The sequence below is a fragment of the Scomber japonicus genome, chromosome 16 (assembly GCF_027409825.1).
Source record: "Scomber japonicus isolate fScoJap1 chromosome 16, fScoJap1.pri, whole genome shotgun sequence".
Lineage (NCBI taxonomy): Eukaryota > Metazoa > Chordata > Actinopteri > Scombriformes > Scombridae > Scomber > Scomber japonicus.
This window is the reverse complement of record NC_070593.1, coordinates 14,965,675-14,979,588: the sequence shown is the minus strand read 5'-3', so window position 1 is coordinate 14,979,588 and position 13,914 is coordinate 14,965,675. Positions and strand designations below refer to the sequence as shown.

At 39.7% G+C, this 13,914-nt stretch overlaps 1 protein-coding gene across 2 annotated transcripts in view; it reads right to left on the bottom strand.

Annotated features, from left to right (window-relative positions):
- Positions 1–13,914, bottom strand: part of stac (SH3 and cysteine rich domain) — a 37,287-nt gene that overhangs the window by 20,300 nt on the left and 3,073 nt on the right. For both annotated transcript variants that reach the window (XM_053335605.1, XM_053335606.1), the window contains 2 exons: positions 13,183–13,516; positions 3,950–4,083 (listed from right to left, as the gene is read on the bottom strand). In XM_053335605.1, coding sequence (XP_053191580.1) covers positions 3,950–4,083; positions 13,183–13,516 — 468 coding nt within the window. The remainder of the gene's footprint in view (positions 1–3,949; positions 4,084–13,182; positions 13,517–13,914) is intronic.

Below are 13,914 nucleotides of genomic sequence, written 5' to 3'. Positions count from 1 at the left end.
ACTGGATGTGTGCTGAAGACCCACATCTTGCTTATATGACTGCCTTTTTTCCTCTTTGTTTATATTTCATGTATTCATGTCGCGGGTGGTGAAATCTGCATCGTTAATCAGTCCTGATTAATTCTTCATTTGACACTTCTCATGATGAGACGGCTAAAATAAGAAACCCTTGAGCTCTTCAAGCCCATCTCAAAAACTGAAATAGTCTTTTAGGAGCAAACTCATTATGGAAGAGGTTAAAAGAGCGTGCTCGTTGGCAGCCCGTCTGGTTGCCTTTGGATACAAACAAAAGACAACACTCACTATTGCTGTCAGTGGCTTGATTTGCCATACACATGTTGAGACAGCAGTGTCTTTTTATGTGTATATTTTCACAAATACTATGTAAATAACATAATCATACTTTGGAACAACTTTTTTTCTAAAATATGCCATCCATTTAAAATAATGAAGGACATGCTTTTTGATTTTTGTTTCTGAGGCACCTGTAAGAGCCACTTCCACACATACAGTAGATGGTTAGTAAATTGTTTATATTGTAATAACACTCTATGTCCTTTAAGTATATTTTGAAGACTTTGCTAAGATTATGTTTATACTTGCTTTTACTCTGTTCGTACGTACTGGAATGCAAGAACATATTTTGTTATTTGCAACAGCTGATAGTGACATAAGGCAGTTATAATGTGCATGGGTATAAAATGCCCTAAAACTGTATAGTGTGCACATGGCATAACAGGAAATAATGTGTGTACATGAGCTGGCTGGTAATATTATGTTACATTTTAAGAATACAACAAATATATATTCATTCAATGTTTTCCATGCCTACTGTGGACTTGTGTGTATATTGAGTTTTCACAAGAAAACTTTAATTAATTTAGTGGGAAACAATTTAAAACTAACTATGTTGCTCCTCGATAGGCTGTCAACACATAAAAAAGCTGAGGATGTTGAGTTATCTTCACATTCCTGCCATTACATACATCTGCCATAACGCTGGACAATTTGTTAATTGGGAAATTAGAAACTGTGCTTAGAGTGTAAAGTTGTATTCCCCCATTATTCCCTATTTAAAGAGTATGTGCTACAGTGATTCACCTCATAACATTAAGAAACTGATCTTAAGCTTTTTAGTATTCTGTGAGAACATAATGAATGTTCTCAGGGGACTTGTCTCTTATATTAGTATATTATATAGTCTTATCATAGCTGTTGACAAAGTACGAGCATCGCACACTGGGGTGAGAGTCCCGTCTGACTTTCAGAGTTGCCTAATTGCTAAGGCTTTTGACACTGTAGACTGCAACAAGAAAACAAAAAATGACCCAGAAAAGGATCAGGGTGAAGCTGTGGCTTCCACACTGGCTACTAACTGAGGGTGTTTACTGGAGATTCAACTGACACATGTTAATTATTGTTCATGTTTTTTCAAATTGGCAAGTCTGAAAGACACCCCAGTTGTCACCGGAGTTGTCAAGATTGTAATTCAGGAGAGTCGAAATCAGCTAAAGTTCTTTTCTAGTGAGAGGTCAACTTTTGTTTAACATACTCTACATGAAACCTGCAAACAGAGCCAATAAAAGTAAAGCTGAGTGTGTCTGACTCACCTAAAACTTGACAATGACCTTTTATAATTAATAATAATAATAATAACAATAGTGGATTTGAGCTTCCTCATTGAGTGCAGCTCTGCTCTCCAAAGCGAGAAATACATGTGAAGAAATGTAATGTAAACAACTGTCTGAAGCACTAAGGCCTACATGATTTGTTGAAGAGTCATCATCCTTGTTTCAGCAAGTTTCTTAACTTACTTACTTACTAACAAAGATGTGGTTTATAAAGATTCAGAGCATGAGGTAACTTGATTTCTTTGCTCACGATTCTCAAGCCAAGAGAAACAAGCATGGCTGTAGAAGTGTCCAAGTTTAGAGTAAGTCGAATTTAGAGCTGTACTCCACTGGGGATACTTCCCTTTTTATGCTTGACCTCTCAACCTCATTTTCCACTCCTGAGAGCCGATCATATCTTCAGGCCTCATCCCTAAGGCATCTAGTGGAAAGATGTCACAACGAGAAACACTCCCTGTATTATTAGTATCACTTCCAGATAATTTCCACCTCTATTCACTTTATTCTTACTGACTACCACCAACAAAGATAATTCTAGCTAAATCTTCTCATCTGAGGTGTAGTCACATTCTATGAAAGAACAAGTTGAGGTAGAAAATAACACATTATGTGAACCACCAGTGCTTCAGTCTCTCTCTCTTCAGTGTGGGATGTGTGTGAATGACTAAAGAGTCCCAGTTCTGAAAGGGATGAATGCTTCTTGGCTTTCACTAGTTTGACCGAACCCTTCCCAATAAAATCACCCTGCTCAATGGACCAACTCCACAATTACGTGGTTTCATTATAATGCTGGTCAGCAGATGACAAGGGACGGTGATAACTGTGAAATAACCTAAAATCTCAATTATCATCAACCAATAATGACGACAGGCCAGACAGGTCCCTAGAAAGTGTGTTGCTGGGATGGAAACAATAAACAATGACAATTACAAGGCTTGATCTCTCACAATTCTTAGGTTTGGGGAGTTCATACAGAGTCATTCCCTTTGACTAGCTTATCAGCTGTACCAGTGACAGTATTAATACATTTCCCTACTTGATAAGACAATTTTGCTCCAGTTTTATATGACAACATGTCGGCACATTTGAAATCGACTCATCAGCTAGAGCTTAACTTTTACCCTCCATTATGGCTCCCATTTATAGCTCATTAGTAGAGAAACAGCTTGCATGAAACAACACAGAGAAGTAAATTGCTTCACAGATGCATTTCATAGACTTCCCATAATTATTTCCAGGAAAAGTCAATGATACCCCTTCTTTAACAGGCACTTTTAGCTCCTGTCTCTTTAAGGCCTCCCAATGAGGTCCCTCTGCTCTGATTGGTTAGCCTGCAGAAGATGCCTCTACAGAAGCTGCATGAACAAACTATAGTAGTAGGATTTCACTTCTTTTTAATATTCGGGCCCAAATCTGCTCCAAAATATGAGAATGGACAACACAAACAACCCAAAGAACAACCATAGCAACAAAAACTAAAGACAGTTATTTGTGGGCATGTCCAAACAATCTGATATCAGTTATATGGGGCAGTAGAGTGAGGGCTTTTCATATTCACAGACTATTTTAACACACGCTTACCTCTAGTTTTGGAACTTTGACTATGTTTGCAATACACATTCGATATTATAACAGTATGTGAATAACAGACAATGACAAAAAGCCTGTCATGTCCTCTTTGTGTTTGACCAAGTTTTCCCAGTGTGATCTTGGAAAGGGTTAAAATGCTGGAGAATTTCATCAACCTTTATTCTTCAAACAAACTATTTGTGCATTGTCTACTGTTACAAGCTCATCAGCTCTGCTAGTGATATATAAAAGCAAGAACTGAATAAGTCATAAAGTAAATGTCTGAAATACTTTGTACTTGTCACTTTTTGTAAAACTGCTTCAGGCTGATCATATTGATGGTGATTTGATGGTTTATGTTGAGAGGTAAAGAGGAGCTCAGCATTTTTGTAAGTAATGTGCTGCATGACAATTATCTAACATGCACACAGACAGACAGACAGACAGACAGACAGAGTGATGATATAACGATGATGGAGATGATGACGAGGATGGACGGTGGTCACAGATGTACCAGCACACTCACACATTGAGCGTGATTTCTGAATAAGCACATTCTGGTGGGAAACTGTCACACAGCCAATTCTAATATCTGTTTTTGTTGTTGTTTGTCATAATGACATCAGAATCAGACAAGTTTTGTTTTTTTTGGCGTCATGTAAGAAACTTCTGAAAGTATCTCTAAAACAATGTCAGTGGGATAAATTCCTACTCATACAACATATTTGAACCTTCCTCTCAGATCTTACCAGTTTGCCCATGCAGCGCTGTTGTCCCACTCCGTTCTCACATTTGTGGTGGAGGCTCATTTTACAGGCTTTGCAGCGAAGGCCATGCTTTGCTGTGTTCCCCGCCAGAAACACCACATGCTTGGCTGTGGTACCTGATACACAAACACGCACACACACGCACACACACACACACACACACACACACACACACACACACACACAGAAAAGAGGTAACATGACTGGCATGTCAGGAACTGGACTCAAATAGGAGTTCCTAAGTGAAGAGCAAATTACAGACAAACAGCAGAGGAAATGGAAAATACTGCTCATTTAATTAATTTATTCATTCATATTCCTAGCCTGTGTTTCTGGAGCCTTTCCCAGCATGCACTGGGCAAAACCTGTGAAACGACATGTGGAACATTTTAACAGTGACAGTGTTTAGCAAATGCAACACATGATGTACATTTCAGCGACCAAACAAGCTCCACCATTTCAAACTGCTTCACTGGAATAAATGAAGATTAAGTTTAGTCATGAAACACAGCAAATGAAAACATTGAGCATTTGTATGTCTGCATAAAGGTGTGTGAAAGAAGGACAGAGTGAGATGAGAGATGGACAGAGATTTGAGGAAATTTTAAAAAAAAAATTGAAAGATGATCTTGTTTGGGGAGTAGATATGCGATTATAAAGAGAAAGATGCTAAAAAAAATGCATCAAAAAGCAAGGCAACAATTACAGATTGTATAATTGCAGCTCAGTTTTTAATATCACTGACCTGTGTGTTAGTGTTTGTTTGTTACACATAAAGAAAACAAGACAATAAAAGGATTCAATTAGATATATTGGCCCTTGGTGATCAAGGTAGTGTTGAGATTAAACAGGTAAATAACTACTATGCTTACAGCAAGTTTCGTCTTTAGATTTAAAAGATTTAAAAGACCTTGATATTACTGTCTAAACCCTGAAGCAGCACTATTTAAACTTGGGGCAGAAATAACCATGGAAATGGAGTTCTGGTGTGAAAAAAAAGTTTAAGCCTGAGCATTCACATGAAGACTTGGAGTCTAAATTTCCCTTTTTTTATCAGCACTCCTTGATCTCTACTGCACTGTGAATGCTTGCAGACTCACAACACCAATTTGTCTATATTCTGCATTCACATGGTAACAAAACTTACAAATCCTCTCCAGATCTGTTTAAGACGTATACAAATATAATAATTTGCCTCTAACAAAAAATGTTAAATTACCTCATTACAATTCTTAACATACCATCCCTTCCTTCTCTCTATTTTCAACAAGATGTTTCCTACTTCAATTAAAAGTCCAGTCTCAGTGTATAAGCACTTGTGTAAATTGCACAATGGACTAGGACAAACTAGTTGTGATGTCACAAATCATGCTTGTATGTTCACTTTACCCCTCTAGCAAATGAATGTGAAAACAGCCTTCTACTGTCAAACTCTCACATACATCATTCAATGAACCTCAATCATCCACCTGGAGGGGGACTTTAAGTTGGCACTCATTGGACTTTTAAAACTTGTACAAGCCCAAATAAATATGAATTGACATTCTTCAGGTTTTAAGTTGGGGAATCTGTTATATCATTAATGTCATAATCCTCTTTAAAACTGAAGCGGGGGAGAGGTTACTAACCATCAGGAGTTACAAATAACATGACAAAAAAAACTCCACATACAGCCAGCAGCAGTGTATCATTTGACAGACATTTCACATTAACACGAGAGGACAGTGTTACCAAGCGCCAGTCTGGCAGCTATGCACCTCCGGTTCTTTATTGATTAATCAATGAGCACACGCCCAGCTCCAGCCCACACTCTTTATTTGTGCATGTGAAAATATGGACATGCAAAGGAATCATCGATCTACTTCAGTGTGCGTCCGGAGCGCAGAGAGGATATAAGATGTCCAATCTTTCATCACTCAAAGATAATCAAGTTGTGTGTGGGTTTTTTGTGCATTGTGGTTGAGGCAAATATTGTTAGACAATTTCAGTCTGAAGAAATATAGCTTGATCAGAACAATGAGCAGAGAGAGGTAATACTGTAGTGTAAATATGAAACCAAGTAGCACACCTGATTCCGAATAAGACAGCAAAAACATGATACTGTGTAGTTAAGGTACAAAACCTCTCGTGTTTAGTTTACTTAGCCAACAAAGAGGGAAAATTCTCTGCTCTTCATGTGCTGTAATGTGAACCGCTGTCACAGCTATCTGGAGCTGTGCAGCAGTGACAGGAACTTGAAACTCAGTAATGGGTGGAAAACTGGATCTGTATTCCCCATTTAAAGCTCTTGTGTTGCTTGGCTGGGCACTGCTGACACAGAGCCGACTGAGTTAGTTATACTGAGATGGAAACCGAGAGAAATGTGATCCTGGCCTGAAGTCTTGTCGATCAGCCACAGATCACCAACCGCCACAATGACAACAGCTGCAGAAGAGGTAATGAGCACAACCTGGACCTGGTCACTCTAAATCAGGTCAGCTGATGATGCTGTTTAACGCACACTTTGACTTTCCTTCCCCTTTAGGACAGCAAACAGTCTCTCTATGGTATCTTTAAGACACCACGTCTCTACTTCTTGTTCATCTCTCTTTGTGCACATGGGAAAGGAAGCAAATTAAGCTTTTATCAAGCTGCTGTTGATTGGTTGGCATGAGCTGACTCATTTCAACATTGGGGAATAATGAGACCCTTCCATGTTAACTAGTAACACAGCTAGGAAGAGAACAAACCACTGTGTTACAGCAGGCACACACAAGAAACTGGCAGTGCTGTCCTCCTTTGGTAATGGCTGGGTGATGACGTCGAGTGTGTGTGTTTAGGTACTTTTTGATCCAGGCTCAGAGAACAGTCCAGGGCCTAAAGGCATTACAGCTGCAGGGGAAAGAGAGTGACAGAGCTGCTCTCTCTGGCATTTGCACTTTCTTGGCTACTCTGCCTTCATTTACACTACAGTAAAGGACAACACTCCTGCCAGATTTTCCATACCTTATTTCTCTCCCACACAACTTTCCTGCTTGTGTACTTTCAACCTTTCATTTCTTAGTTTTCTCACTCTCATGCTGCACAATCCCCCATTACAATAGCTACACATTGATCCATTAAGCCACCATTCTTACTTCACCGCCTCCTGATTTCCTGTGCAAATAGCCTTCATCTTGACAGTAACTCCTCCACCTCTTCTTCTGCTTAAGCTCCACCAAAACACAGACCTGAGCAGCTCTTATTGGTGTTGCTGTCATTTGGATTTTTTTTTTCAACTCTGAAAAACCCATTTCCCCATCTGGAAGTTAAGGAAATGAGGCCAAAAATGCTTAACACCATGCTATAAGTGGAGTGCAGCATTTTTTTTTTAAATGTATCTGTGATCGGGTGTATTCTGAAATTAACTGTAGAGTATACAGCTTTCACATGAATTGTTTTTAGAAATTGAATCTACTTGGAGCTATTAGGAGCCTCATGCAGCTGGCAGAGATTTCTGTTGTTGAAGATGCCACAAAGATGTTAGAAGCCAAACTATTTTTTAATTTATCTGTTAAATAGTAGCAGGTGGTTTGCAGAGTTTTTTCCCGGCAATGCTCTCTCTGTTCTCAATGTTCAATGTTTTGAAATAGACTTGTTCTTATCACAGGACATATCTGAACAAGACAAAGAGTCTACAGCTATACAGGCAGCTCTGAAGCTGTGCTTTTGGCTAAATACTAATGTCAACATGTTAATATGCTCTCATCGACAATGTTAGCAGGTATGATGTTTACCATGTTCTCTATGTTTAGTTCCTAGCTAATTGGGACTAAACAAAAAGTACATCTGACACTGAAGGGGAATGTCATTCATTCTAATTTCACAAACCAAAATACTGAACAAAAAGAAATGTTGACCTGCTGGTGGGGTTATATGAAAAGTTAAGTGATCAACAATATGATTACCATTCATCTTGATGGAGACATAATTAGAAATCTATCCAACAGTTGTTTCACTTAAAGCCACAAATGTTGAACCGTGAATGTCTGGTAGCTGTCAACATAATTCTGTCATGATCCGGCTGTTTACACCTCTCCTCTCTCTCGCTCTCTCGCTCTCTCTCTCTCTCTCTCTCTCTCTCTCTCTCTCTCTCTCTCTCTCTCTCTCTCTCTCTCCCTCTCTCCCTCTCTCTATCTCTCCCTCTCTCCCTCTCTCTATCCAACTGTGTGTTTGCCGGGGCGTGGTGCTCTGTTTCCCTCCTGCTGCCAATCAACCTGCAGCTTACAGCTCCTGTATATATATCCTGTGGCTCTACACTGCAGATTTCACCAGATTGTTCAGGTGACCAGTGTAGTACTAATGTTACGGTTCTTAGTCAGTATATCACTTGTGTTTGCCTGAACTCTGTTTGACTCTGTGTTTTCCTGTGCCTCTGGTTCATTACCCATCTGTGGTCTCTGTCTGTCTGCCTGCCTCGCCCAGCATCTTTCCAGCCGACAGCTCAGTTCTCTCTGTGTACCCCACTCCACTATTGTTGTGATTCAGCTCTCTAAACCTTCACCTATCTCTACAACTTCTCAATAAAAATGCATTTGAACTATTGCAAGCCATGTGTCCAAGTCCCGCTTTTTGGGTGCAAACTGAGCTTAGCCTCATAATTTCAGTCTGGACCAAAGTGGGGAACCAAACAACAGACCCATATTGCCAGCACTGGAACCATACTGTTGGCATTGCTAAATCTGTACTTTGCGTCAAGGTTTAAAAATGAAGAATTCAGCACGCCACTTTCCTCTAACTTTTCATTAACTGACTCTCTTTCTTCTGACATTTTCCCTGTTGGCACAGTTTGACATTTCACAACACATTTTTTTATAAACTCATGTATAAGAGATCATTTTAAGAGGTGGTAGACAATGTCACCTGTCAAGAAAATGGAGAAAATGCAGGCTCAGCTGGGGTGCAACATGTGGTACCTCTGTTCTTTGTGATAGAAAGTGATCAAACATGTGTGGTGACATATGTAATTCCAATTTATAATAAAAGGCATGAAAACATTCCTCACACCTTTTAGCATACACCTCTCACATAGTACTGTTCACACATGCAGGGTGGGGTAGTGCTGTGTCATTTAGCACCACAGCAGAATGTCCACTAGCTGACAGTGGCCCCTAACCCACAGATTAATTTTCTCTCTGGGGTCAATCAAAACTGTCATGTGTATTTCAGGGCTTTCTTAGTGCAGATTAGTGTGTGTTAATCAAGTGAGACTAATCTCATATACAGTATGTGGTGAATATCAACTTCTCTTGATTTCTAGAGTTTAAAGGATCTTGAAAGTAAATCATGTCAAACCCCTAAAAGTTGTTGCATAATATTGGTAAATACTGACTAACAATATTTTATGATAGCAGCTTTAATTTCTCCATATTCCATCTACATTAGCCATTGAATATTCTGTTTAAAATACAACAGATAGATTATAATATTTCAAGTGTGTATGTGGTTACAAAAACTGGTCTGTAAATTATAAATCATCCTCTGTCAGACACAAAACCCCTCCTATTCACTCATGTGGACATTTATTTAATAAGCTATTTGCAGAGAGGGCCTGCAATCAATATCCCAGCACCAGCCAGTATTCAATCAGAGCGTTTTTATGTACCAGAGAAAACTAATTCACTGTGAATCTCACAAAAAAGACACTTCATACACAAAGGCTGAACACTAGCACCTAGTACTGAACTAGAAAATGAAAGCGGAACTAAAGAAGAGTAACCTTGGAATAAATAGAAGAAAATGTGGCTAAGTGTATACAGTGAATACAGTACTTAGTAAAGGTGGATTCTTAATGACTCTTCCCACCCACGCACACACGTTTTTAATTACTCTGGCTGGAGTTGGGGTTTAAGTTGGGTGGAGCCATTCTGGAAACAGACATTTTTCACAGCAGACGTTTTGACATATCAAAGCCATCATTAACCGCATGACTAATGGCTGAATCCAATTCAGTTATTTTCCAAATTGACCCTGGTAGAGTGGTTCACTAGCATGGCTTCCTTGGGCTTACTTCCTTATCAGTTCCCCTTTGTGCTTTTTCTGCTGTGGAAAGTCAACTTAATGTTTGCAGCTACTTAATGTTCTTGTCAGTTTCCCATATAGTTGTAATTATGCTTTGGATGTTGACATGAACACTATTTAGAAAGTCAGAATCTCATAATTACAAACTCTGTCATGACATGAATATCATAACAACTGTCTACTGCTGCAACTAATTATTATTTTCATTGTCAATTAAACTGGTGATTATTCATTTAGTCAGTTTTGTGGTCTAGAAAATGGTCAAAATGGTGTCAAAAACTGTTTAAACAAATCCTAAGGTGATGTCCTCAAATGTTTTGTTTTGTCATAACCAACAATCCCCAACCCAAAGATCCCCAACTTATGAGGAGGGGGAGAGAGATGTCAATCAAGCACAGTGTGTACACGCCAACACAGTCCTGAGATGAGGTCTAATCAGGCAGCTTGAGTGATAACACCTGTGTGGGTGGACTGTGGGTGTGTAGGGGTTTTATATTACTTCTGACCGCCTGAAGGATTGAGAACTTTTAAAGAATGCAAAGTGGCTTTACAGAAAAAAAGTCTAAAAAGCATTATTCTATTGTTTATTATAATTAATCAAATCAAGCAAATGAAGTGTTGACTTATTATTTGATTGTTTGTGCATTTATTCAGGTGTGTAATCTGACTCTCAAACTAATGAAAACAAATGACACTTATCATTTTCCAAAGACACAAAATATTAACAACATGCTGATTAAACCTCAGTTACAATAAACCTGATCAATTTGATGCAGCTAATCAAGTTATGTGAGAAATTAACATGAATCTGTGACAAGCTGAACACAGAAAATCACAAGTTAAACTCTATGTAGCCACTGTAGCAATAGTAACTGTAATAGTAATTGTGATTGCAACACAGCATTTTATATTTGAAAGATCCAAGCGTGTCAATTAGTCCACAGGAATGTACAAAAGTACATTTAGTTTTCTATGCACAAATGTTTATTTTTTCACATCACAGAGTCTCATTAACATTTGTCAGTCAGTAATGAAGCGTGTAAATAATTGAGATTTCTAATAAAAGGCTATTATGATTTAATAATCACACTATGCCCTCCTATTAGTTTGAGCCCCCACCACCATCTCTTTCCCCTATGTGCTGCTCTTTGCTCTCTGGCACACAGCATCAGACTTTGACAGCACCATAGCAGCTCATTACACACACACATACATACACACACACACACACACACACACACACACACACACACACACAACCACCCTGCGTGCCATCTCTCAGCTGCTGACCGCACTGTGTTCTCATTAAAGCAGGACAAATGAAGAAGAGGGCAGTATCTTTTTCATGAGTGGCCCAGAGGGCACAGCACCTAACGCAGGCATCACACTTTCATTACCAACAGACCACCAGAGGGCCATTCAGATTCGGCAACTGGACGCGCCTCACTGACCCTGCTACACAAAACAGAGCAGTGTTTGCAACAATTTTCAGAAATGTATAAATACGTTTTATGGAAGAATTACTAATACTTATACTGACTATCTACCAAGGTAGAAAACACATGCCTTGCGGATATATTTGTTTGGCTGTGTTTAATTTCACAATTTCTCTTCATGGTTGATTGTGTGGAAAGCCCTGTTGATTTCATGTCAGGACAGGAAGTGAGATTTGTCTTCAAAGTAAAAACGTGCACATTTGGAGGTCTATGTTTATATTCTGGGGCTCCACTGGTATATTTTTGCATGATTTACAGTCACGGTCTTTCTTTCTTTCTTTCTTTCTTTCTTTCTCATACTGGTTCCTCATGTAGCCCCTCAGTTCAACCTCTGAAGGCTGTTTTAGCTCCTCTCTCTTTAAGCCCCCCCTCCCGATGAGCCCAGTGTGTTCATAAACAAACAGTAGTAAATTTCACTTCTTTGTGTCTTTACTCAAAATGGAAACTTCTCAAATACACCCGTACATGTTCAAGCTGGAATCCAACCCGAAATATCCGAGTAAACAACGTGAACGACGTTAGCATCAAAGACTATGGAACAGATGGCTGTTTCTGGGCATGCGCCAACAATTATCTTCATGAGGAGGAAGTATAATGACCATTGCAAGCAGAGCTGTCAGAGCAGACTGAAGACAAGTAAGAGGACATGTTCACAGATCTTCACCTCCAGTTTTGGAAGTTTGACCATGTTTACCCAAAGACTATGTAAAAGAAGTGGATATAGCCACTGTGTCATCACCCACTGGTTCTGGACTACTGTCTTGAAGCCTCGATTTGGTATTTTGCAATGAACACTTAACAAAAAACAAAAGCAGAATGTTACAATTAACTTTCATGAACTGAAAACACACTGTGAGATAGCAACAGATCTTAGAGGACTGTGTTTATACTATAATCTGCACGCAATCTGCAGTTACCATATGTAATCAACGTTATCATCGTGGTAGCGACTTTGCAATCACAAAATCAACATCATGTTGTAATGAAGAAGACTTGAAACAAGCAATTGAGACCATAAACTAATTAAGAAAATGTTTACTGAGGTAATAAATCAAGTGAGAAGTAGGGTCTTTTTTTTGTCATAGACCTCTAAAGCATCAAAAAACACAAAAAGCATGATATGCTCCTTTTAAAGTGTTTCTTTTTCTTAGTTTGAAAGATGACTTATGATTTTTTGAATCTGCATATATTCCCACCAGTCTGCCTTTTATCTGCTACCAAACGTGATATCAGGGGCTTGGTGAGCAGATGGTACGGGCAGCCCATGTCATTATCATGCTGCAGAGGCCCTGGTACATAAAGACTTAGAGGTCTCTGAGTACTGATGGTTAACAAGGAGGGGTGCAGTCAGAGAGAGCAGAACATCTGGCGAGGGGAGAGCAGGTAAAAGAGATGGCACAGCTATTTTTTGGCTATCTGACACCTCAGCAGACAGATGGAGGGACCTGCTCAGTGCATAAACAAGGAGGATGGAGATACTTTGGTCACATGTCAGCAGGTCAAGTTGGTTGCTCAGTGACCACTATCACTATTTAAATTCTGGTGACTTGAAGGTCTCATTATGCAAAGGTTACTCTGTTGTGATGGCAATTTTCATTTGACGGTGTATTTTTTATTTGCTTTCTCCTATCATATTGTCACTGTGCTTACAAATGGAGAAGAGAGGTGTCGAACCCATACCTACGATCATGTGGTTGCAGACATCACAAAACGTTGGCTTCTTGAAGATGTGCTCCATGAAGCAGTGTCCCGCCGAGTCCACCTGCAGCGGGTTGCGTGACTGGGAGCGTGATGTAGGAGGAGGAGCGCAGGGGATGGCCGGAGGGACCGGAGGGATGGGCAGGTTGGTACTGTGCGGCGGGGCCATCCCAATGTTGCAGAGATGGCCCGTGCTGCTGCTCACATCAGATAGCAGCTCTGTCTTGTTGTCGTTGCTGGTTCGGAAGAAGTTGTCGGCGCTCTTGCTGCGGATGCTCTTAGTCTTGAAGGACAAGGAGCGCTTGAGTTTCTGCAGCTGAAAGGGAAGAAGAAGAGAAGTTGGAGAGGAAAGGAGTGAGGGAAAGAAAAAGATAAAGTAGTGAAATATAGTGAGACAACAGAAGAGAGAAAGAAAAATTCAGAACACTGAGTGAAAGATGGAGTAAATCAACTATAATGAACTAAATGAATTACTAGCTTACAGTTTCTCCAAAACTTTCAGGCAAATATCTCACGGTGTCACTTGTTTTCTCATCCATTTTCTCTCCTCCTGCTGTACAGTGATAGCCGATAAAAAGACCATTGCAAGGGGCAACTTATTACTGCTCATGGTAAAACCTTTCAAGGTTCCCTACTTGGAAGCTAATGTGATATCAGGTTAGGCCGATGCATCACATCAGTGCTATTTCACACACGCTGTGCTACCCCGTCTGG